A 24,942-nucleotide genomic window follows, 5' to 3' on the forward strand; every position below is an offset into this window, starting at 1 on the left:
TCACTTTATATTAGGCGAACAGTTTCACAATTCAGGGAAATTATTTAACACAAAAACAAGCAACTTGTCCATTCTTGACTTGTCAATATGGGTGGGTCCTTAATTGGACAATATCACAATATCAACAGAAAACTTGTCAATTTGTCTATAAACCAAGATATGGACAAATTCTAGCAAAGGACACAAATGCGCTTGTTAAACATCATCAAATAGCTACAATTATGCTAAACCTAGTACAAAACAATCAAAAAGAGCTGTTTCTAAAGTGGTACTAAAAGATGGCAAGCACTAGAGTCGAAGATGAAGATGATGTAGCTCAAAAGGTGCTTCTAAGACTATTAAAATACCTGCCAAGTGTGGTAGCACAAATTCATGAAATGTTAAGCCATGCGAAGGGAATATCAGTTGAACAAAATCTGCAACATTAGAGTCGATGAAGATGAACCAAGCCATGTAGGGATCCACAATCGTGGTTCAGCTTTTCCCATAGCAGGCCATGCAACTAAATGACGATGCTTCATTTTAGAAGAGTATAGAAACAAGTAATTGATGATGCTTCATAGCAAGCCTTGCAACTAAATGAAGATTTCATAGAAGAAGAGTAGAGAAGCAAACAGATAAGCAATGAAGATGCTTCGTAGCAGGTTGAGCAACTAAATGAAGATGCGTCATAGCAGAAGAGTAGAGAAGCAAACAGATAAGCAATGAAGATGCTTCATAGCAGGCTGAGCAACTAAATGAAGATGCTTCATAGCAGAAGAGTAGAGAAGCAAGCAGATAAGCAATGAAGCAGTAGTAGTAGTAGTAGTAGACCAGAAGAAACCTCGACAAAGTGGAAAAAGACAAGAAACACATAAGCATTTAGCAGAATTTCCCAAACAAAAACATTACGTCTTTAAGAAACAAGGTACGAAATCATTCTTTTTTACCTACGGGTAGATTAGATACACGACTACGTACACTCCATATCCAAATGAAAAAGTAGCAAGCTTTTATCCAATCCAACCACCTAAAACTTATATTAAATTCTTACTGAAATTCATAGATGATATTAATATCTCATAGGCTCTCTCATCTTCTCTTCCAATGCAAGTAGTACTTCTCGATCATCCCACAAACTCGTTATCCAGCAAAACAACTCAGCTCCTGCTTCTGCGTCTATCTTTCAGTCCATTTCTGTAGATACAAGAACAGTAGGTTGAATACGACACATTGACTAAATTAGTAAAAAGGTCAAAATCCCTCATTTAAGAAAAACAACCATAATTCAATATCAATGTCAAACATCAACTCAATGGCATATCAATTGACTGATAAAACACTGATTATGATATAGAGAATTGGGAAAAGAAGTTTACCCATTAGCATATGGCACTTCCTCACGCGCTCTGTATGGAGGTGGTGATCTACTGTAGCTGCGACCACGAGGAGGAGGTGGGGAAGGACTGCGGCGCCTTGGAGGAGGGGGAGATCTTGCACGAGGGCTGTAACTCCTGAAACCAGAAAACAAACAAGTTAGTTAAACTAATCTGTTCACAGAAGAAGCTAGATCGCTTTGATTGCACTTGCAAATAAGGTAATAAAACTAGAAGCACAACTGACCTCCGTCCATAGCTTGGGCTCGTTCTGTATCTTGGACTGCGACTACGGCTCCTGCTGCGACGCCTCCCAGTGCCACCACGGTTACGGCATTCACGTGCAAAATGACCAGGCTCACCACACTCATAGCACTTCAAATCAGAACCACCGCGACCACCACAGTCACCTCCACGGTCACCCCCACGGCCACCACCTCCACGTTCACCTCGGTTGTGAGACTGTTCAACCCTCCAGCCATTTTTGCCTATCCATTATCACAATACAAATGTCATAACCACACTTAATATCCGATCTCTAAACAGAAAATTTCAACTTCCTAGAGAAACAAAACGAAAATTGAAAGAATGTGAATGAATGCATTACCATCTACACCACGGATGGCATCACGGGCATCCCTAGGATCCTCGAAATCAAGAAAAGCGTAACCAGGTGGTCTACGAGCAACCCAAACACTGCACACACAATAATGAAACATTAAGACAAGTGCAAAACAGATACTTCACATCAAAAAAGATTCAAAATTGTAGTAGTACTAACTGATCGCTTATTACCTCCTGATAACTCCATATACACGGAACTCATCCTCGAGTTCACGCTCAGTAACTCGCGGGTCCAAGTTTCCAACGTACACACGTGACATCTTCTTATATAACCTGTCAATGGCACAAAAACTGTTCATGTTCAAAGGATTTGAGCTTCTTCACTATCGAAACTATAAATTTTCTCCACACAAAGAGATCTCTCGATCAAGAAACATACAAAGTCTCTAGATCCACGAAGGGACCCGTTCAAGTTCAACAGATCGGATAAACAAAAACGAAGCAAAGAATAAAATTAAGAGCGAGAAGAGAGAAAGAAACTAGGCGAGACCACCTACCTCGCGAGAGAAGAACCGAAAGATTCCGAGCAGCTCTTGACTCTATGAGACGACGAGAGGAAAAAGAATTGTGTGTGTTTGCTTGAAGTGGGAGGAAACTAGGGTTTCTGAATCTGGAATTGAAGGAGATACTTCCTTCTTTAGGGGTTTGTAAGCGCGTCAACTTTAACATAAACACAGTAAAGCCCGAATTTTATGTTTTGGGCCTCTACTTTTATACTGTTATTGGGCTTCACACCGGCCTTTTCATATATAAAACTGTCCTTTTTAGTTTACATTTTCGAACTGGAGCAATCTTATATTTTTTTCTGACGGCGTGATACTCTCTTATATGTATTTTTATTTTGGTAAATGTGATGCATTGCCTTGTATATTTAAAAAGAATGTAGATGAAAATAGAAATAGCACTTCTACTCCATATAATCTTTTCCAACAGCTAACTACGATTTTCTTATTCGTTTGTAAAGCCAAGCAGCTTGTGATTCGGATCAATAAAAATGGTGAAACCACAATTTGCTTGGTTAATAACAAAGCTAATCAATGAATGAAGGACAATAAACAAAAACATATAGTGAAGACAACACACCATTTTGAGTATACCGACAACCCAGCTGCAAAGATATAATAAAAACACGTATTAGAGCTTAGAAAAGGAAGCTACTGTTTTGTGACTTGGGAAAAAGGTCAGTAATGAGCTTACGAAATTAGAAGTTTGGTTAGACGACGAAAGCAGCCAATAGAGCATGCAATATCGCCCAGTAAATCATGATCCCTAACCGTAACGCAGGTTGTCTCATGAGCGTCCGATCACAAGAGACCCTGACAAAGAAACCAGAAAAAACAGAATCCCTTTTTGTTAGATCATAATTAGGAACTTTTAAATTGAATGAGATCGATGAATGGAAAGAGGCTGACCATAAACCATCGACCATGTTTGTGAGGGGTCTTGTGAATCTAGGAATGATTCTCGACGTAGACATTGATCTGAAACCATGAGCTAAAAACGCAGCCAAAAAAAAAATGCAAATGGTGATGTTACTAAGAGAATGTGTAGCGATTAACTAAAGTACTATATATTTAGGGACAAGTTTAGTTACCTTTATCATCATCTTCTTCTAAGCTACCACTTTGATCAGCTTGATCTGCATCTATACTAATGGCCACTTGGTCGTTGTTCCCTTTACGCAAACTCCGGACTTGAGATGGGACTGTTGTTTTCGTCCATTTGTTTATCTGCGAAAACCCCGAAATTAAAATTTTATAGGCATCTGGAATGGTGTATCTATCCCCAACAGGATCAAAGCTTACCAGAGGTTCCACTTCAACAATCTCTGACGTCGAGCTTGTTGACATGTTTGGTTGGGATTCTTTCTCATGTAAGAATTTTTCCAGAGTTGCTTCTTTCTGTCTCAGCTCAGCCACTCTACTCCTCTCAGCTTCCAGCAATGCGTCCTTGCTTTGTCCAACCAACCGTAATTCGTCTACCTCAGATAGTATAGATGCAATCCTTTTCTCAAGTGTCTCCATGTAGTGGTTTATGTGACTGTGAGTATCAGTGGAAGGTGAATCTTCTAGACCAAGTAGCAAAGCTATCGTGTCAAACCAAGAAAGTAAAGTTTGGATATCTTCTGAATCTCTCTTAATGTCCATCTGAGAAGCAGCAAGAGCTTCATTGGTGCACCTAGTGACTTCTTGTCTTAAGAAAGAAACCTCGGTATCTCGATCTTGCACTTGCTGTTGAAGTTTCTCGATTTCAACGAGAAGATTTTCAGAGAGATGATGGAGCTCATCGAATTTATCCACAGTAATTGATAGCTTCTTGGAAATCTTCCCACGAGAAGCTTCAGCTTTCTGCAAATCTAGGTTCTTCTGTTGCACTTCCTGTTCTAATTCTGTAACCCTGTGTTTTAGATCCTCCATCTGAGACTCTTCCTCGTCAAGCGCTTGCATTAATGCCTCAATTTCTGCAGCAAACAGTTACGTATTAGATGATCTGTGTGACAGTGAAAAAGCAAAAGTTTCAAATTGAAATACTGACCTTGGTCTTTTGCAGTTACAACATCACTAAGCGATGTGACCTTCTCCTGTAATTCTGAGTGTGATGTCTGCCGTGCTTGCAGCTCTTTAACTCTCTCCTTCATAGAATCCCGTTCCTGAACCAAAATCCCCAGCTGGTCTTGCATATCACGCATCCGGGCACTGGCAGATTGAAGATCTTCTGCAAAAATTTTGGCACCAGCCTGGGCTTCCTTAACTTGACCCACAAGTTCATTGCACATCCTATCATTTTGGATGTCCTTTTCATGTAACTCCCTTTGCAAATTGGTGATGATTACCTTCATCTCCTTTTCATTTTTCTCCACAGCCTCAGCATTTACTACAACAAGTTCCTTAACAGCTGACGATAGCCTATTTACCATGGACCTGACAGATTCCATGGACGAATGCTCATCTACTTGATGGAGACCCATATTGAAATTGTCATTTCCAACAAGTTCGGCTTTACGGTTTTCAATTTCCACCAACACACTAGAACATGCTTTATGAAGCAAGGCAACTCTTTCACCCAGAGCAGCAATTTCTGACTCCGTTCCTGTTCCGATAGACTTAAATACGGTGTCCAGACTGTTGCATACAATATTAATCTGGTCGTGCCATGATGCCAAGTGCTTGCTTACATTCTCTTCGAGATGGCTAACATCATCCACAAACTGATCAAGGTTTTGTGAGAGAGAACCACAAATTTCGGTAATGTTTCCACCACTTGAAATCTCATGCAAGTTGTTGTTAGACCAAGCAGCACTCAAGCGTGAAAAGATTTCCTAGGCAGAGAGGGGAAAATTTAGGAACAGTCAGTGGCAGAAAAATTTAGAACGTACACCATGATAAGCTGTTGAAAGGATCTAAAATACCTTTTCTACGAAATTCCCAGAACCGAGCTGCGGCCAGCCAGACAAATTAGTACCAGTTTGCTTCGCACATGATTCCATATTTGCCTTCAGATGATGCAGAAACTCCATATCCATAGTGAAAATATCAGCTAGGCAACTGCTGGTACCTGCGAGTATTTTCTTTAGAGAGTTCACACTAGTTCCGAAGGACAGCAGTTGACCATAAAGCTTCTTCTTTTCTTCACTGTTGACTGCTGATAAGTTTTCAAAATGTGATTTTTCAGCCTCTGCTGCATCCTTCTCCTTGGAAAGTTGCTGGATTTTATCTGTACATTTCGATAGCCCCTCTTGCAGACTATCGTTTCTCTCCTGAACCTCGTCCAACTCGGCAAGTAGCAACTCAGCTGCTCTTCTGGATTTTCTCGACTCCTGCTCAGCAGAAGACATGGCTGTACTCATATTTTGAAACAGTTGTGAGATACGTTGAAGCTTCAGAACTGGATCATTTCTGTCCCCTTCATCACCAATATCAATGCTATTCAACACATTCAACGTCATGCTCAATGTACCACTTCGTTCCTGCAGTAAATTTTCTGTTTCTTCCAAATGACTTTTCAACAATTGGCACTCAGACTCTAGGGCTTCTACCCTTACAGTGTAAGATTCCAACTCCCTAACTTTATTTTCATTCTCTAAGAGNAGGCAACTGCTGGTACCTGCGAGTATTTTCTTTAGAGAGTTCACACTAGTTCCGAAGGACAACAGTTGACCATAAAGCTTCTTCTTTTCTTCACTGTTGATTGCTGATAAATTTTCAAAATGTGATTTTGCAGCCTCTGCATCATCCTTCTGCCTGGAGAGTTGCTGGATTTCATATGTAAATTTTGATAGCTCCTCTTGCAGACTATCGTTTCTCTCCTGAACCTCGTTCAACTCGGCAAGTAGCAACTCAGCTGCTCTTCTGGATTTTCTCGACTCCTGCTCAGCAGAAGACATGGCTGTACTCATATTTTGAAACAGTTGTGAGATACGTTGAAGCTTCAGAACTGGATCATTTCTGTCACCTTCATCACCAATATCAATGCTATTCAACACATTCAACGTCATGCTCAATGTACCACTTCGTTCCTGCAGTAAATTTTCTTTTTCTTCCAAATGACTTTTCAACAATTGGCACTCAGACTCTAGGGCTTCTACCCTTACAGTGTAAGATTCCAACTCCCTAACTTTATTTTCATTCTCTAAGAGTATTTCATCTCGGTTGATAATCTCTGATTTCAGGCGACCAAGCTCAGCGTTCAACTCTTCAATAGTTTGCTTCAGGCTATCCCTTAGTTGGACCAACGCTTTCCCTTTCCTAACAGCTACATTTAATTTCTCTCTTGCAGAGGCTGATTTCTGCTCTTCTTCTTTAAGAAATTCCTGCAATTCTACTATTTTCTTATCAAGTGCCTCATTTTCAGCAACCAAGGATTGTTGTTTTGCCATGTATGAATCTCTTTCTTCCCTTGTCAGCTTTTGAACATGCAGTGCTTCATCCAGATCTTTTGTTAAGGAAGCTACATCAGGTGTCTCTACTACGGTTATGTCTCTACTTGTTGCTTCAACTATCAATTCAGGATGGTGCCCATGAGAAGTTGCTTCATCTGAACCCAATGACTCTCCACTTCTAACATCAGCATTTGATGGACGAGTTTCACAGACTTTGTCATCTCTTTCAGCTTTTAACATATTCTTATAATAGTCTATCAGCTGTCTCAGCAGTCCATCCAAACTCTCAGAATTACTTGCCAAAGCCAAATTCTGCAAGCCATCTTCCTGGATAACATCATTAATCACGTACCTCAAATTCAATAGCTCTCCTTCAATAGTCTGAAGATGTTCTTCATTCCCAAGTTTCTCAACTAGTTTTCCATGCAAATCATTCACTTGATTCTGCAGTTTCTCATTCTCAACTTCAAGGTGACTGGCCCTCCCAGTAAGACTCTCATGATCACCATTCAAACTTTCCAGTCTTTCAGAAAGATTCACCCTCTCATTAACACACGACTGAAGATTTGCCTCGACATCACAAACTTGCTTTTGTGAGACGTCCAAATCAGCACTTAGTGATTGACAATAGACTTCAAGGTTATCAATCTTTTGTTGGAGAGTATCCCTCTCATCTGTAGCCTCTGATATTGTAGTTGCAAGCCATTCAATCTTGTTTTCCACTTCCATGGACTGTAGCTGTGGAGGCATATCAATATTCTCGAGGAGTTTTTCCCATTTCTGTACCAAGGTATTCCTTTCCATCAAGGACTGCTCGAGCATTTCATTCTGTTCAGCCAATCCATAAAACTTTCCTTTGAGCTCCTCAAACTTGATCCTTAAGTCATCCTCAGAACTTGTGCCAGATTGTACATCCTCCCGCCAGGGCTCCGAGAGAGCAAATCCCGCACCTCCATCAGAACTCTTCTGATCCCAATCAGAGGGACGCAAAGAGTTGCCGTTAGCTGATCTTGCTAACCACTCCACCTTTTCCAATATATCTCGAGCATGAAAATGCTCTGGGAGATCCAAATCTTCCAAAATTTCTTCAATTCTGTGAAGCAGAGAGTCTTTGAGAAGAAAAGATTCCCGGAGTGCAGTAGCTGAGTTTCGGATGTATGAAAGCTCAGATTCTAATGCTTCCACGCGTTCACCTGCCTCCGTATAGGTCTTAAGTTTTGCTTCAACTTCCAGAACCCTTGAGTCCTTCAAATTCAATTCCTCTGAGCACTTCTGTAGTTTAGCAGAGGTTTCGGCCAATGACTGCTTGACATTGTCACGCTGAACAATCAAGCCTTTTCCTTTAGCAACAGCTATGCTAAGCTTCTCTCTAGTCGATAATAACCTCTGCTCTGATTGTTCAAATTCATTAGATTTATCTTGTAACTCAGATTGTACAGCCACAAGCGCCTCCTCTGCGTGGGTTAACTTTTCCCTGAGACCACCTATTTCCGTTTTATGGTGCAGTAAACTCTCCTGGATCTCCATCAACTCATTCTCCTTAGCCTCTAACTGTTCTCTGAGGAGATGAGCCAATTCCTCAGTCTCTATAAACTTCTGAACTAGTTGGGAAACAAGAAACTCCACATGTGAACTAGGAGATTCAAAACTAATTCCACTTTCAAGTTCCAGAACACCCTCAACCTTCTCAACTAACTCTCGAAGTGAACTGGAATGAAGGCTTTGCTGCGTCAGTTCCTCCATATCGTTTGATTTACTCGACAAGTCCGACTGTAGCTTATCAATCACAGACCGAAGTTCAAGCCTCTCAGAAAGACTATTTCGGACAGCCTCCAACAGATTCTCAAAACTACCATCCTTAAAAGGATCAGAGACAGCTACGTTTTCAACTTCAAGATTGGCTATCTCCTCTGACCCACATGATTCAGTAATCAATTTCGTCAAATCAGCATAGATCTTCTGCATTGAAGAAGCTGCAAATTCATTCTTCTCAGACAGAATATTGAAACTCTGCTTCAATTCCTCATATTGGTTTGAGGTGGACTCATGCTTCGCATAAGCAGCTTCAAGTTTTGCCTCCAGGTCGTCAATCAACTTTACAGCCATATCAATAGAGCCAGATATGCGCTTGCTCATATCTAAGCCAACAGAAGCTTCAGAAGTGCCAGATCTGAGTAGACAATCATCAAGCCTCACAACTGCTTCACCAACTTCAGATATCAATGATGTCAATTCATGTTCTAGCATCATTGCCCTCTCAGATTCATCCTGCAAGGCCACTAACTGTTCTTCCATTGAGGACAAAAAGCTACTTAAAGTCTGCTGTAAGTTTTCCAGCTGAATTTCAAGCTCATCAATTCTCAGTAAGCAAGAACTCAGCTTCTTATTGAGCTCCGTGTTTTCTACACCGATACTACCATTTCTTAGCTTTAATGATTCACAAAGAAGTTCAAGTTCATGGTTTCTATGTTGCAGCTCATATGAATAATGCTTCAGAGCTTCAAATGAAATTTTACTCTCAATACTATCTGCCTCCAGAACATTAATGTGATCCTGCTGAGATGCGAACTCAACATTTAACTCCTCGAGTCTTTGATTTGTCGATGTCCTGTCATCACTTAACTGGTTGAATTGTATACCAGCCTCCTTAGCATTCAAGAGTAACTGAGCAAGCAAGCCTCTCAAACTTCTAATCTGCACATTCACAGATACAAATTGATCTCCTTCTGACAGATCATCAGTTAACTGTGATTTTTCGGATTCCTGTTCTTCTGGATTCTGCTTTGACTCAAAAGCTTGAATTAGTTTTGATACTGCTGGTGTGGCACCCTTATCGCTAGATTTACTCACCGAAGAATCAGCAAGGATCTGCTTAATTGCCTCTTCAAGGTTCTGAACCATTTTCTCCGCCTTCTCCAGATTCTTCTTCAAGGCAGAAAACTCAGACGTATCTTCCATCACCTCTTCCAAATTTGTATATAGCGCATTTTCAAGGAATGNTTTCTTGCAGTAAATTTTCTGTTTCTTCCAAATGACTTTTCAACAATTGGCACTCAGATTCTAGGGCTTCTACCCTTACAGTGTAAGATTCCAACTCCCTAACTTTATTTCCATTCTCTAAGAGCATTTCATCTCGGTTCATAATCTCTGATTTCAGGCGACCAAGCTCAGCGTTCATCTCTTCAATAGTTTGCTTCAGACTATCCCTTAGTTGGACCAACGCTTTCCCTTTCCTAACAGCTACATTTAATTTCTCTCTTGCAGAGGCTGATCTCTGCTCTTCTTCTTTAAGAAACTCCTGCAATTCTAATATTTTCTTATCAAGTGCCTCATTTTCAGCAACCAAGGATTGTTGTTTTGCCATGTATGAATCTCTTTCTTCCCTTGTCAGCTTTTGAACATGCAGTGCTTCATCCAGATCTTTTGTTAAGGAAGCTACATCAGGTGTCTCTACTACTGTTATGTCTCTACTTGTTGCTTCAACTATCAATTCAGGATGGTGCCCATGAGAAGTTGCTTCATCTGAACCCAATGACTCTCCACTTCTAACATAAGCATTTGATGGACGAGTTTCACAGACTTTGTCATCTCTTTCAGCTTTTAACATGTTCTTATAATAGTCTACCAGCTTTCTCAGCAGTCCATCCAAACTCTCAGAATTACTTGCCAAAGCCAAATTCTGCAAGCCATCTTCCTGTATAACATCATTAATCACGTACCTCAAATTCAATAGCTCTCCTTCAATAGTCTGAAGATGTTCTTCATTCCCAAGTTTCTCAACTAATTTTCCATGCAAATCATTCACTTGATTCTGCAGTTTCTCATTCTCAACTTCAAGGTGACTGGCCCTCCCAGTAAGACTCTCATGATCACCATTCAAACTTTCCAGTCTTTCAGAAAGATTCACCCTCTCATTAACACACGACTGAAGATTTGCCTCGACATCACATACTTGCTTTTGTGAGACTTCCAAATCAGCACTTAGTGATTGACAATAGACTTCAAGGTTATCAATCTTTTGTTGGAGAGTATCCCTCTCATCTGTAGCCTCCGATATTGAAGTTGCAAGCCATTCAATCTTGTTTTCCACTTCCATGGACTGTAGCTGTGGAGGCATATCAATATTCTCGAGGAGTTTTTCCCATTTCTGTACCAAGGTATTCCTTTCCATCAAGGACTGCTCGAGCATTTCATTCTGTTCAGCCAATCCATAAAACTTCCCTTTTAGCTCCTCAAACTTGATCCTTAAGTCATCCTCAGAACTTGTGCCAGTTTGTACATCCTCCCGCCAGGGCTCCGAGATAGCAAATCCCGCACCGCCATCAGAACTCTTCTGATCCCAATCAGAGGGACGCAAAGAGTTGCCGTTAGCTGATCTTGCTAACCACTCCACCTTTTCCAATATATCTCGAGCATGAAAATGCTCTGGGAGATCCAAATCTTCCAAAATTTCTTCAATTCTGTGAAGCAGAGAGTCTTTGAGAAGAAAAGATTCCCGCAGTGCAGTAGCTGAGTTTCGGATGTATGAAAGCTCAGATTCTAATGCTTCCACGCGTTCACCTGCCTCCGTATAGGTCTTAAGTTTTGCTTCAACTTCCAGAAGCCTTGAGTCCTTCAAATTCAATTCCTCTGAGCACTTCTGTAGTTTAGCAGAGGTTTCGGCCAATGACTGCTTGACATTGTCACGCTGAACAATCAAACCTTTTCCTTTAGCAACAGCTATGCTAAGCTTCTCTCTAGTCGATAATAACCTCTGCTCTGATTGTTCACATTCATTAGATTTATCTTGTAACTCAGATTGTACAGCCACAAGCGACTCCTCTGCGTGGGTTAAATTTTCCCTGAGACCACCTATTTCCGATTTATGATGCAGTAAACTCTCCTGGATCTCCATCAACTCATTCTCCTTAGCCTCTAACTGTTTTCTGAGGAGATGAGCCAATTCCTCAGTCTCTATAAACTTCTGAACAAGTTGGGAAACAAGAAACTCCACATGTGAACTAGGAGATTCAGAACTAATTCCACTTTCAAGTTCCAGAACACCCTCAACCTTCCCAACTAACTCTCGAAGTGAAGTGGAATGAAGGCTTTGCTGCGCCAGTTCCTCCATATCGTTTGATTTACTCGACAAGTCCGACTGTAGCTTATCAATCACAGACCGAAGTTCAAGCCTCTCAGAAAGAATATTTCGCACAGCCTCCATCAGATTCTCAAAACTACCATCCTTAAAAGGATCAGAGACAGCTACATTTTCAACTTCAAGATTGGCTATTTCCTCTGACCCACATGATTCAGTAATCAATTTTGTCAAATCAGCATAGATCTTCTGCATTGAAGAAGCTGCAAATTCATTCTTCTCAAACAGAGTACTGAAACTCTGCTTCAATTCCTCATATTGGTTTGAGGTGGACTCATGCTTCGCATAAGCAGCTTCAAGTTTTGCCTCCAGATCGTCAATCATCTTTACAGCCATATCAACAGAACCAGATATGCGCTTGCTCATATCTAAGCCAACAGAAGCTACAGAAGTGCCAGATCTGAGTAGACAATCATCCAGCCTCACAACTGCTTCACCAAATTCAGACATCAATGATGTCAATTCATGTTCTAGCATCATTGCCCTCTCAGATTCATCCTGCAAGGCCACTAACTGTTCTTCCATTGAGGACAAAAAGCTACTTAAAGTCTGCTGTAAGTTTTCCAGCTGAATTTCAAGCTCATCGATTCTCAGTAAGCAAGAACTCAGCTTCTTATTGAGCTCCGTGTTTTCTACACCGATACTACCATTTCTTAGCTTTAATGATTCACAAAGAAGTTCAAGTTCATGGTTTCTATGTTGCAGCTCATATGAATAATGCTTCAGAGCTTCAAATGAAATTTTACTCTCAATACTATCTGCCTCCAGAACATCAATGTGATCCTGCTGAGATGCGAACTCAACATTTAACTCCTTGAGTCTTTGATTTGTCGATGTCCTGTCATCACTTAACTGGTTGAATTGTATACCAGCCTCCTTAGCATTCAAGAGTAACTGAGCAAGCAAGCCTCTCAAACTTCTAATCTGCACATTCACAGATACAAATTGATCTCCTTCTGATAGATCATCAGTTAACTGTGCTTTTTCCGATTCCTGTTCTTCTGGTTTCTGCTTTGACTCAAAAGCTTGAATCAGTTTTGATACTGCTGGTGTAGCACCCTTATCCCTAGATTTACTCATTGAAGAATCAGCAAGGATCTGCTTAATTGCCTCTTCAAGGTTCTGAACCATTTTCTCCCCCTTATCCAGATTCTTCTTCAAGGCAGAAAACTCAGACGTCTCTTCCATCACCTCTTCCAAATTTGTATATAGCGCATTTTCAAGGAATGATGCGGTCTGTTTACTAACCCCGACTTCTGAACTTTTCTCAAGTTTCTCAGAAATTTCCTGATTGATCAATCCTGATGCATCCTCGTTACCAATGTCTACCATTCTAGCTTTTTCGACCATAATGCTGCTAGTAAGAGATGTGTTTTCTTCAGCCAATTTATCGAGGCGCGCTATTGCTTCTTTTAACTCAACTTCTAGATGAGTCCGCTCTTCTTGTACAGTTGACGTACGCTCTTGAAGAGTAAGAAGTTCATGCGTAAGTTTATCATTTTCCTCAACCAAATGTTCCTTTTCCCCTTGAAACTTCAAGAGCTTATTATTCAACAAAGAATATCCTTCTTTTAGATTGGAATACTCGGACAATAAATAAGTCTCCGAGATCAGATGTGCACTCAGTTCTAGATGTGCTTTCTCATTTTCTTCTCTGAGACGTAGGTTGTTCTCATCAAACTTAGTCTGCTGGCCTGTCAGTAAAGAAAGCGTCTCCTTTATGTTTGAATTTTCCACCTCTTGCAGGGTGACCAACGTCTTACAATTTGCCAATTCTTCCTGTAACTTCTCTGCCTCACCCAATAAACTATATTTATCATCCATAAGATTCATCTTCTCATCTTTCAGTGGACCAATAGTATTTTCCAATTGCTCAACTTCTGCCTTTAGTATGGCCGCCACGTTCTTGCAATTGTTTAACTCAGACGAAAGATGCTCAATCTCATAGTTCTTGGATTCTTTTTCTTCAAGAAGTTCCTTTTTCTCATCATTCACGGAAGAAATGGCTGCAACCAACGTATCATTCTCCACCTGAAGATTGATGAACTTTTCTTTCGCCTCAGATAGATCCAACACGGACTTTTCTAGGCTAAGCTGCAATTCATTCATCTTAGTAGTGAAATCCTCCACTTGTGCTTCTGTAGCAAGAAGCTGATTTTCAAGCTTCTCATTTGACCTTGTGGCAGCATATAGTTTAGACTGGCACTCTGATAGTTCCTCTACAAGNTTAAGAAATTCCTGCAATTCTACTATTTTCTTATCAAGTGCCTCATTTTCAGCAACCAAGGATTGTTGTTTTGCCATGTATGAATCTCTTTCTTCCCTTGTCAGCTTTTGAACATGCAGTGCTTCATCCAGATCTTTTGTTAAGGAAGCTACATCAGGTGTCTCTACTACTGTTATGTCTCTACTTGTTGCTTCAACTATCAATTCAGGATGGTGCCCATGAGAAGTTGCTTCATCTGAACCCAATGACTCTCCACTTCTAACATAAGCATTTGATGGACGAGTTTCACAGACTTTGTCATCTCTTTCAGCTTTTAACATGTTCTTATAATAGTCTACCAGCTTTCTCAGCAGTCCATCCAAACTCTCAGAATTACTTGCCAAAGCCAAATTCTGCAAGCCATNTACAAGAGAATCATTTCTCTCTGTCACCGCATTATATGATGTACGAAGCTGTGATATTTCAGCTACCGATTGGTTATGTTGATGATCAAACTCGTTTTGTAGATGAGACTGTTCCCTGAGTTGCACATGGAGTATATCTTCCATGGTACTCGAAACAAATAGTTCNTATAACATCATTAATCACGTACCTCAAATTCAATAGCTCTCCTTCAATAGTCTGAAGATGTTCTTCATTCCCAAGTTTCTCAACTAATTTTCCATGCAAATCATTCACTTGATTCTGCAGTTTCTCATTCTCAACTTCAAGGTGACTGGCCCTCCCAGTAAGACTCTCATGATCACCATTCAAACTTTCCAGTCTTTCAGAAAGATTCACCCTCTCATTAACACACGACTGAAGATTTGCCTCGACATCACAAACTTGCTTTTGTGATACGTCCAAATCAGCACTTAGTGATTGACAATAAACTTCAAGGTTATCAATCTTTTGTTGGAGAGTATCCCTCTCATCTGTAGCCTCTGATATTGTAGTTGCAAGCCATTCAATCTTGTTTTCCACTTCCATGGACTGTAGCTGTGGAGGCATATCAATATTCTCGAGGAGTTTTTCCCATTTCTGTACCAAGGTATTCCTTTCCATCAAGGACTGCTCGAGCATTTCATTCTGTTCAGCCAATCCATAAAACTTTCCTTTGAGCTCCTCAAACTTGATCCTTAAGTCATCCTCAGAACTTGTGCCAGATTGTACATCCTCCCGCCAGGGCTCCGAGAGAGCAAATCCCGCACCTCCATCAGAACTCTTCTGATCCCAATCAGAGGGACGCAAAGAGTTGCCGTTAGCTGATCTTGCTAACCACTCCACCTTTTCCAATATATCTCGAGCATGAAAATGCTCTGGGAGATCCAAATCTTCCAAAATTTCTTCAATTCTGTGAAGCAGAGAGTCTTTGAGAAGAAAAGATTCCCGGAGTGCAGTAGCTGAGTTTCGGATGTATGAAAGCTCAGATTCTAATGCTTCCACGCGTTCACCTGCCTCCGTATAGGTCTTAAGTTTTGCTTCAACTTCCAGAACCCTTGAGTCCTTCAAATTCAATTCCTCTGAGCACTTCTGTAGTTTAGCAGAGGTTTCGGCCAATGACTGCTTGACATTGTCACGCTGAACAATCAAGCCTTTTCCTTTAGCAACAGCTATGCTAAGCTTCTCTCTAGTCGATAATAACCTCTGCTCTGATTGTTCAAATTCATTAGATTTATCTTGTAACTCAGATTGTACAGCCACAAGCGCCTCCTCTGCGTGGGTTAACTTTTCCCTGAGACCACCTATTTCCGTTTTATGGTGCAGTAAACTCTCCTGGATCTCCATCAACTCATTCTCCTTAGCCTCTAACTGTTCTCTGAGGAGATGAGCCAATTCCTCAGTCTCTATAAACTTCTGAACTAGTTGGGAAACAAGAAACTCCACATGTGAACTAGGAGATTCAAAACTAATTCCACTTTCAAGTTCCAGAACACCCTCAACCTTCTCAACTAACTCTCGAAGTGAACTGGAATGAAGGCTTTGCTGCGTCAGTTCCTCCATATCGTTTGATTTACTCGACAAGTCCGACTGTAGCTTATCAATCACAGACCGAAGTTCAAGCCTCTCAGAAAGACTATTTCGGACAGCCTCCAACAGATTCTCAAAACTACCATCCTTAAAAGGATCAGAGACAGCTACGTTTTCAACTTCAAGATTGGCTATCTCCTCTGACCCACATGATTCAGTAATCAATTTCGTCAAATCAGCATAGATCTTCTGCATTGAAGAAGCTGCAAATTCATTCTTCTCAGACAGAATATTGAAACTCTGCTTCAATTCCTCATATTGGTTTGAGGTGGACTCATGCTTCGCATAAGCAGCTTCAAGTTTTGCCTCCAGGTCGTCAATCAACTTTACAGCCATATCAATAGAGCCAGATATGCGCTTGCTCATATCTAAGCCAACAGAAGCTTCAGAAGTGCCAGATCTGAGTAGACAATCATCAAGCCTCACAACTGCTTCACCAACTTCAGATATCAATGATGTCAATTCATGTTCTAGCATCATTGCCCTCTCAGATTCATCCTGCAAGGCCACTAACTGTTCTTCCATTGAGGACAAAAAGCTACTTAAAGTCTGCTGTAAGTTTTCCAGCTGAATTTCAAGCTCATCGATTCTTAGTAAGCAAGAACTCAGCTTCTTATTGAGCTCCGTGTTTTCTACACCGATACTACCATTTCTTAGCTTTAATGATTCACAAAGAAGTTCAAGTTCATGGTTTCTATGTTGCAGCTCATATGAATAATGCTTCAGAGCTTCAAATGAAATTTTACTCTCAATACTATCTGCCTCCAGAACATCAATGTGATCCTGCTGAGATGCGAACTCAACATTTAACTCCTTGAGTCTTTGATTTGTCGATGTCCTGTCATCACTTAACTGGTTGAATTGTATACCAGCCTCCTTAGCATTCAAGAGTAACTGAGCAAGCAAGCCTCTCAAACTTCTAATCTGCACATTCACAGATACATATTGATCTCCTTCTGATAGATCATCACTTAACTGTGCTTTTTCCGATTCCTGTTCTTCTGGTTTCTGCTTTGACTCAAAAGCTTGAATCAGTTTTGATACTGCTGGTGTAGCACCCTTATCGCTAGATTTACTCATTGAAGAATCAGCAAGGATCTGCTTAATTGCCTCTTCAAGGTTCTGAACCATTTTCTCCCCCTTATCCAGATTCTTCTTCAAGGCAGAAAACTCAGACGTCTCTTCTATCACCTCTTCCAAATTTGTATATAGCGCATTTTCAAGGAATGATGCGGTCTGTTTACTAACCCCGACTTCTGAACTTTTCTCAAGTTTCTCAGAAATTTCCTGATTGATTAATCCTGATGCATCCTCGTTACCAATGTCTACCATTCTAGCTTTTTCGACCATAATGCTGCTAGTAAGAGATGTGTTTTCTTCAGCCAATTTATCGAGGCGCGCTATTGCTTCTTTTAACTCAACTTCTAGATGAGTCCGCTCTTCTTGTACAGTTGACGTACGCTCTTGAAGAGTAAGAAGTTCATGCGTAAGTTTATCATTTTCCTCAACCAAATGTTCCTTTTCCCCTTGAAACTTCAAGAGCTTATTATTCAACAAAGAATATCCTTCTTTTAGATTGGAATACTCGGACAATAAATAAGTCTCCGAGATCAGATGTGCACTCAGTTCTAGATGTGCTTTCTCATTTTCTTCCCTGAGACGTAGGTTGTTCTCATCAAACTTAGTCTGCTGGCCTGTCAGTAAAGAAAGCGTCTCCTTTATGTTTGAATTTTCCACCTCTTGCAGGGTGACCAACGTCTTACAATTTGCCAATTCTTCCTGTAACTTCTCTGCCTCACCCAATAAACTATATTTATCATCCATAAGATTCATCTTCTCATCTTTCAGTGGACCAATAGTATTTTCCAATTGCTCAACTTCTGCCTTTAGTATGGCCGCCACGTTCTTGCAATTGTTTAACTCAGACGAAAGATGCTCAATCTCATAGTTCTTGGATTTTTTTTCTTCAAGAAGTTCCTTTTTCTCATCATTCACGGAAGAAATGGCTGCAACCAACGTATCATTCTCCACCTGAAGATTGATGAACTTTTCTTTCGTCTCAGATAGATCCAACACGGACTTTTCTAGGCTAAGCTGCAATTCATTCATCTTAGTAGTGAAATCCTCCACTTGTGCTTCTGTAGCAAGAAGCTGATTTTCAAGCTTCTCATTTGACCTTGTGGCAGCATATAGTTTAGACTGGCACTCTGATAGTTCCTCTACAAGAGAATCATTTCTCTCTGTCACCGCATTATATGATGTACGAAGCTGTGATATTTCAGCTACCGATTGGTTATGTTGATGATCAAACTCGTTTTGTAGATGAGACTGTTCCCTGAGTTGCACATGGAGTATATCTTCCATGGTACTCGAAACAAATAGTTCTTCTCTTAATCGCTCCAAGGAACTTGTTCCTGGCTCATTACTGGAAGCAGCCTCTCTTGCATTGCACAAAATTTGATATTCATCTTGTCCAAGTCCTCGTACAATATCCATAAGCTGTACGAAGCTAACTGAGCGGCCTTCATGAACATGAGCAACGGAAACGTCACCAGATAGATTCAATGTGTCGATAGTACGAGGTTCCTCATGGCTCGAAGATTCAGATAGACTGACGCTCTTAGGCAATTGCAGCTGACTAGTCATATGTGCAACAGAGCCTTCCTCAGGTTCAGCAGAAAGTACGTGATCTCTGTTCTCAGGAAAATGAATAGATGTTTCTGGTTTCTCTTCATTAAGCTCTGCAGCTTCCCTGAACTGTTGGCTTCTAATATTACCACTTATTCCTTCTAGTTGAACTGAATCAAGTGTAACTGAGGATCCCTCTGAAAAGTGTGAAGGGGAAGCAGATGCTGGATCGCTTGTTTGCCTTTCTTCAGTTGCAATCTTATCCACACCTGCCTTTGCAAGTAAGTCAGAAGATTGCTCCATGTGTGAACCATCTTCTTCCTGCATTTCCCCTACCCAGAAATAAATGAGAATTGAATTACACATCAAAAGGTCGACTGCAATAAACCTAACCTCTTTACACCCATCAAAGAAAAGGTAATAAAGAAACTGATTGAAGAGAGAAGCATGAAGAGAAGGAGAGAACAACCTACATCAGTTACCTGATCTCCCCTTGCACGAATCAAGGAAACATCAGGAATATATTCATGGAGAGAGGATGGCTGATGTGGCTTTTCCACACTTCCAGACCCACTTTCAACTTCAACTCCTTTCCCTTCAGCTATGTTTCCAGAAGCAGCAAAGATTTCGTCAGCATTAATAGATGCATCGTCATGTATAACTCCCTTCTCAGAATCAGCAGGGTCAGATGTCAGAGAATCTACTGTGCCATCCCTTCCACTATTGATAGACTTCATATTCTCTTCTTCAGTGGATAATGATATACTGATATCATTTTCAGAATTAACTACTTCTTTTCTCACTTCAGATCCATCATCAGACGTGGTATTTACTGGCTGAGTCGTATCAGGTTCTGATGCTNCCCTTGAGTCCTTCAAATTCAATTCCTCTGAGCACTTCTGTAGTTTAGCAGAGGTTTCGGCCAATGACTGCTTGACATTGTCACGCTGAACAATCAAGCCTTTTCCTTTAGCAACAGCTATGCTAAGCTTCTCTCTAGTCGATAATAACCTCTGCTCTGATTGTTCAAATTCATTAGATTTATCTTGTAACTCAGATTGTACAGCCACAAGCGCCTCCTCTGCGTGGGTTAACTTTTCCCTGAGACCACCTATTTCCGTTTTATGGTGCAGTAAACTCTCCTGGATCTCCATCAACTCATTCTCCTTAGCCTCTAACTGTTCTCTGAGGAGATGAGCCAATTCCTCAGTCTCTATAAACTTCTGAACTAGTTGGGAAACAAGAAACTCCACATGTGAACTAGGAGATTCAAAACTAATTCCACTTTCAAGTTCCAGAACACCCTCAACCTTCTCAACTAACTCTCGAAGTGAACTGGAATGAAGGCTTTGCTGCGTCAGTTCCTCCATATCGTTTGATTTACTCGACAAGTCCGACTGTAGCTTATCAATCACAGACCGAAGTTCAAGCCTCTCAGAAAGACTATTTCGGACAGCCTCCAACAGATTCTCAAAACTACCATCCTTAAAAGGATCAGAGACAGCTACGTTTTCAACTTCAAGATTGGCTATCTCCTCTGACCCACATGATTCAGTAATCAATTTCGTCAAATCAGCATAGATCTTCTGCATTGAAGAAGCTGCAAATTCATTCTTCTCAGACAGAATATTGAAACTCTGCTTCAATTCCTCATATTGGTTTGAGGTGGACTCATGCTTCGCATAAGCAGCTTCAAGTTTTGCCTCCAGGTCGTCAATCAACTTTACAGCCATATCAATAGAGCCAGATATGCGCTTGCTCATATCTAAGCCAACAGAAGCTTCAGAAGTGCCAGATCTGAGTAGACAATCATCAAGCCTCACAACTGCTTCACCAACTTCAGATATCAATGATGTCAATTCATGTTCTAGCATCATTGCCCTCTCAGATTCATCCTGCAAGGCCACTAACTGTTCTTCCATTGAGGACAAAAAGCTACTTAAAGTCTGCTGTAAGTTTTCCAGCTGAATTTCAAGCTCATCGATTCTTAGTAAGCAAGAACTCAGCTTCTTATTGAGCTCCGTGTTTTCTACACCGATACTACCATTTCTTAGCTTTAATGATTCACAAAGAAGTTCAAGTTCATGGTTTCTATGTTGCAGCTCATATGAATAATGCTTCAGAGCTTCAAATGAAATTTTACTCTCAATACTATCTGCCTCCAGAACATCAATGTGATCCTGCTGAGATGCGAACTCAACATTTAACTCCTTGAGTCTTTGATTTGTCGATGTCCTGTCATCACTTAACTGGTTGAATTGTATACCAGCCTCCTTAGCATTCAAGAGTAACTGAGCAAGCAAGCCTCTCAAACTTCTAATCTGCACATTCACAGATACATATTGATCTCCTTCTGATAGATCATCACTTAACTGTGCTTTTTCCGATTCCTGTTCTTCTGGTTTCTGCTTTGACTCAAAAGCTTGAATCAGTTTTGATACTGCTGGTGTAGCACCCTTATCGCTAGATTTACTCATTGAAGAATCAGCAAGGATCTGCTTAATTGCCTCTTCAAGGTTCTGAACCATTTTCTCCCCCTTATCCAGATTCTTCTTCAAGGCAGAAAACTCAGACGTCTCTTCCATCACCTCTTCCAAATTTGTATATAGCGCATTTTCAAGGAATGATGCGGTCTGTTTACTAACCCCGACTTCTGAACTTTTCTCAAGTTTCTCAGAAATTTCCTGATTGATCAATCCTGATGCATCCTCGTTACCAATGTCTACCATTCTAGCTTTTTCTACCATAATGCTGCTAGTAAGAGATGTATTTTCTTCAGCCAATTTATCGAGGCGCGCTATTGCTTCTTTTAACTCAACTTCTAGATGAGTCCGCTCTTTTTGTACAGTTGACGTACGCTCTTGAAGAGTAAGAAGTTCATGCGTAAGTTTATCATTTTCCTCAACCAAATGTTCCTTTTCCCCTTGAAACTTCAAGAGCTTATTATTCAACAAAGAATATCCTTCTTTTAGATTGGAATACTCGGACAATAAATAAGTCTCCGAGATCAGATGTGCACTCAGTTCCAGATGTGCTTTCTCATTTTCTTCCCTGAGACGTAGGTTGTTCTCATCAAACTTAGTCTGCTGGCCTGTCAATAAAGAAAGCGTCTCCTTTATGTTTAAATTTTCCACCTCTTGCAGGGTGGCCAACGTCTTACAATTTGCCAATTCTTCCTGTAACTTTTCTGCCTCACCCAATAAACTATATTTATCATCCATAAGATTCATCTTCTCATCTTTCAGTGGACCAATAGTATTTTCCAATTGCTCAACTTCTGCCTTTAGTATGGCCGCCACGTTCTTGCAATTGTTTAACTCAGACGAAAGATGCTCAATCTCATAGTTCTTGGATTTTTTTTCTTCAAGAAGTTCCTTTTTCTCATCATTCACGGAAGAAATGGCTGCAACCAACGTATCATTCTCCACCTGAAGATTGATGAACTTTTCTTTCGCCTCAGATAGATCCAACACGGACTTTTCTAGGCTAAGCTGCAATTCATTCATCTTAGTAGTGAAATCCTCCACTTGTGCTTCTGTAGCAAGAAGCTTATTTTCAAGCTTCTCATTTGACCTTGTGGCAGCATATAGTTTAGACTGGCACTCTGATAGTTCCTCCACAAGAGAGTCATTTCTCTCTGTCACCGCATTATATGATGTACGAAGCTGTGATATTTCAGCTACCAGTTGGTTATGTTGATGATCAAACTCGTTTTGTAGATGAGACTGTTCCGTGAGTTGCACATGGAGTATATCTTCCATGGTACTCGAAACAAATAGTTCTTCTCTTAATCGCTCCAAGGAACTTGTTCCTGGCTCATTACTGGAAGCAGCCTCTCTTGCATTGCACAAAATTTGATATTCATCTTGTCCAAGTCCTCGTACAATATCCACAAGCTGTAAGAAGCTGACTGAGCGGCCTTCGTGAACATGAGCAACGGAAACGTCACCAGATAGATTCAATGTGTCGAGTTTACGAGGTTCCTCATGGCTCGAAGATTCAGATAGACTGACGCTCTCAGGCAATTGCAGCTGACTAGCCATATGTGCAACAGAGCCTTCCTCAGGTTCAGCAGAAAGTACGTGATCTCTGTTCATAGGAAAATGAATAGATGTTTCTGGTTTCTCTTCATTAAGCTCTGCAGCTTCCCTGAACTGTTGGCTTCTAATATTACCACTTATTCCATCTAGTTGAACTGAATCAAGTGTAACTGAGGATCCCTCTGAAAAGTGTGAAGGGGAAGCAGATGCTGGATCGCTTGTTTGCCTTTCTTCAGTTGCAATCTTATCCACACCTGCCTTTGCAAGTAAGTCAGAAGATTGCTCCATGTGTGAACCATCTTCTTCCTGCATTTCCCCTACCCAGAAATAAATGAGAATTGAATTACACATCAAAAGGTCGACTGCAATAAACCTAACCTCTTTACACCCATCAAAGAAAAGGTAATAAAGAAACTGATTGAAGAGAGAAGCATGAAGAGAAGGAGAGAACAACCTACATCAGTTACCTGATCTCCCCTTGCACGAATCAAGGAAACATCAGGAATATATTCATGGAGAGAGGATGGCTGATGTGGCTTTTCCACACTTCCAGACCCACTTTCAACTTCAACTCCTTTCCCTTCAGCTATGTTTCCAGAAGCAGCAAAGATTTCGTCAGCATTAATAGATGCATCGTCATGTATAACTCCCTTCTCAGAATCAGCAGGGTCAGATGTCAGAGAATCTACTGTGCCATCCCTTCCACTATTGATAGACTTCATATTCTCTTCTTCAGTGGATAATGATATACTGATATCATTTTCAGAATTAACTACTTCTTTTCTCACTTCAGATCCATCATCAGACGTGGTATTTACTGGCTGAGTCGTATCAGGTTCTGATGCTGAACCATGGACTGAAACATCTTCGTGAGCTTTTGCATTTGCAGAAGTTTGTGGAGAATCGACAACCTCCTCACCAACATTCACATGAGATGCAGCTCCTCCTGCAGCCACATGGGACGGAGCTTCTGCCTCATCACTGACAGCATTTGTGTCAGGTTTACGCTCATGCTTCTCAGATTTACCAGATTTTTTGGAGGATTTTCCTTGGCTTGTACTACCTTTGGAGTCCTTTTTCTGATCATTTCCTTTGTCAGCCTTCTTTTGACGAAACTGTTGAAGCTGAAACGAGATAAACAAAAAAAAAAAGTAATTAAAACACATCCCATCCAAATGTTTCTCTGTCTATATAAATCAAGGCAGGACAAGTAATCAAGTATAGACTGTGGAGACAAGTTGGGTAAAGTAATGGGTGAAATATTGCAAAATAACTTAACCTCTTTTATTAATGACAAGAAGAAAGAACACGATATCTCGAAACCAAGCTATCAAGTTTTCCTCCTAAACAATGAACTTAGACAATAAACACAGCAGAAGGAAACGAAACAGTAGAACACTTCTCTCTTCTTAGTTCTTACTGACATTTTGTGATGATAAAAAATATCTACACAATTTCTAAAGAGGTAGCTTTAAGGACAACGAAACTAACCTTCTGACGCCCAGCAGCAAGTGGATCGCTACGATTCTTTTTCTTGTCCATTTGATTCACTCTGTTCTTGTTCCCACAATGACTATTCGTGGATCAACACCAATTTTGGCTCATCATGGTTCTTGCCTCCTGACTGACGCAGAATATAAAAAAACAACAAAAACTGAGCTAAGATAACAAAACTTATATAATATCACAGAGCACCGACACAATATATTGGCTTTAGAATAATGAACAACACAGATCAAAACCCAATTCGCATAAAAAGTAACAGAAACAGACCCAAATTGTGCAGAGATATCAATATCCAGATTCAATAGTTTAACACACCCCATTGATAAAATAAGACGGAAGAACAATCCAAACCCATGATCCAAAAGCCGCAATTAAATATCAAATTCCACAACTACAAAAAAAATCGATAAATACGCTAAGAAAATCACGAAACTGAGCTAAAGCATACCCCCGATCGGTCGAAGAGAATACTCCAAAGGGAGACTGAAATCAACTTTGAGCGTTAATCTCCTTCCTATAGAACAAATTGCTCGAAA

The 24,942-nt window shown here is 40.6% G+C and overlaps 3 protein-coding genes across 6 annotated transcripts; all 3 read right to left on the reverse strand.

Annotated features, from left to right (window-relative positions):
- On the reverse strand, positions 31 to 2,617 carry LOC104717037 (serine/arginine-rich splicing factor RSZ22-like). Of its 3 annotated transcripts, none has more exons than XR_756174.2 (7): positions 2,477 to 2,617; positions 2,151 to 2,252; positions 1,963 to 2,051; positions 1,603 to 1,843; positions 1,359 to 1,493; positions 1,034 to 1,176; positions 31 to 823 (listed from the first exon to the last, which is right to left on the reverse strand). XR_756174.2 is itself a non-coding variant. In XM_010434543.2 (6 exons), exons 2-6 carry the CDS (start codon positions 2,237 to 2,239, stop codon positions 1,140 to 1,142), a joined length of 591 nt encoding a protein of 196 aa, XP_010432845.1. In that variant the 5' UTR covers positions 2,240 to 2,252; positions 2,477 to 2,617; the 3' UTR covers positions 31 to 1,139. The 3 variants fall into 3 exon arrangements, 1 of the variants encoding a protein (XP_010432845.1); XR_756173.2 differs by having other exon boundaries at positions 930 to 1,176; XM_010434543.2 differs by having other exon boundaries at positions 31 to 1,176.
- LOC104720034 (nucleoporin nup211-like) lies at positions 2,867 to 24,919 on the reverse strand. 2 transcript variants are annotated; one of them, XM_019231091.1, is made up of 12 exons: positions 24,855 to 24,919; positions 24,392 to 24,524; positions 23,355 to 24,024; positions 21,475 to 23,217; positions 6,565 to 9,845; positions 5,389 to 6,015; positions 4,515 to 5,298; positions 3,785 to 4,440; positions 3,574 to 3,709; positions 3,392 to 3,473; positions 3,177 to 3,295; positions 2,867 to 3,087 (listed from the first exon to the last, which is right to left on the reverse strand). In XM_019231091.1, exons 2-11 carry the CDS (start codon positions 24,440 to 24,442, stop codon positions 3,193 to 3,195), a joined length of 8,133 nt encoding a protein of 2,710 aa, XP_019086636.1. In that variant the 5' UTR covers positions 24,443 to 24,524; positions 24,855 to 24,919; the 3' UTR covers positions 2,867 to 3,087; positions 3,177 to 3,192. The 2 variants fall into 2 exon arrangements, with proteins under 2 accessions (XP_019086636.1, XP_019086634.1); XM_019231089.1 differs by having other exon boundaries at positions 5,389 to 5,534; positions 6,084 to 8,109; positions 19,739 to 23,217.
- Positions 14,796 to 19,710, reverse strand: LOC109126793 (myosin-10-like; the record flags this gene model as incomplete). Its single annotated transcript, XM_019230626.1, has 2 exons — positions 19,330 to 19,710; positions 14,796 to 19,192 (listed from the first exon to the last, which is right to left on the reverse strand). Coding segments are annotated over exons 1-2 (4,665 nt in total), but the record flags the coding sequence as incomplete, so codon positions are not given.

This window comes from Camelina sativa, chromosome 10, assembly GCF_000633955.1.
Source record: "Camelina sativa cultivar DH55 chromosome 10, Cs, whole genome shotgun sequence".
In the NCBI taxonomy this organism is placed as follows: Eukaryota; Viridiplantae; Streptophyta; class Magnoliopsida; order Brassicales; family Brassicaceae; genus Camelina; species Camelina sativa.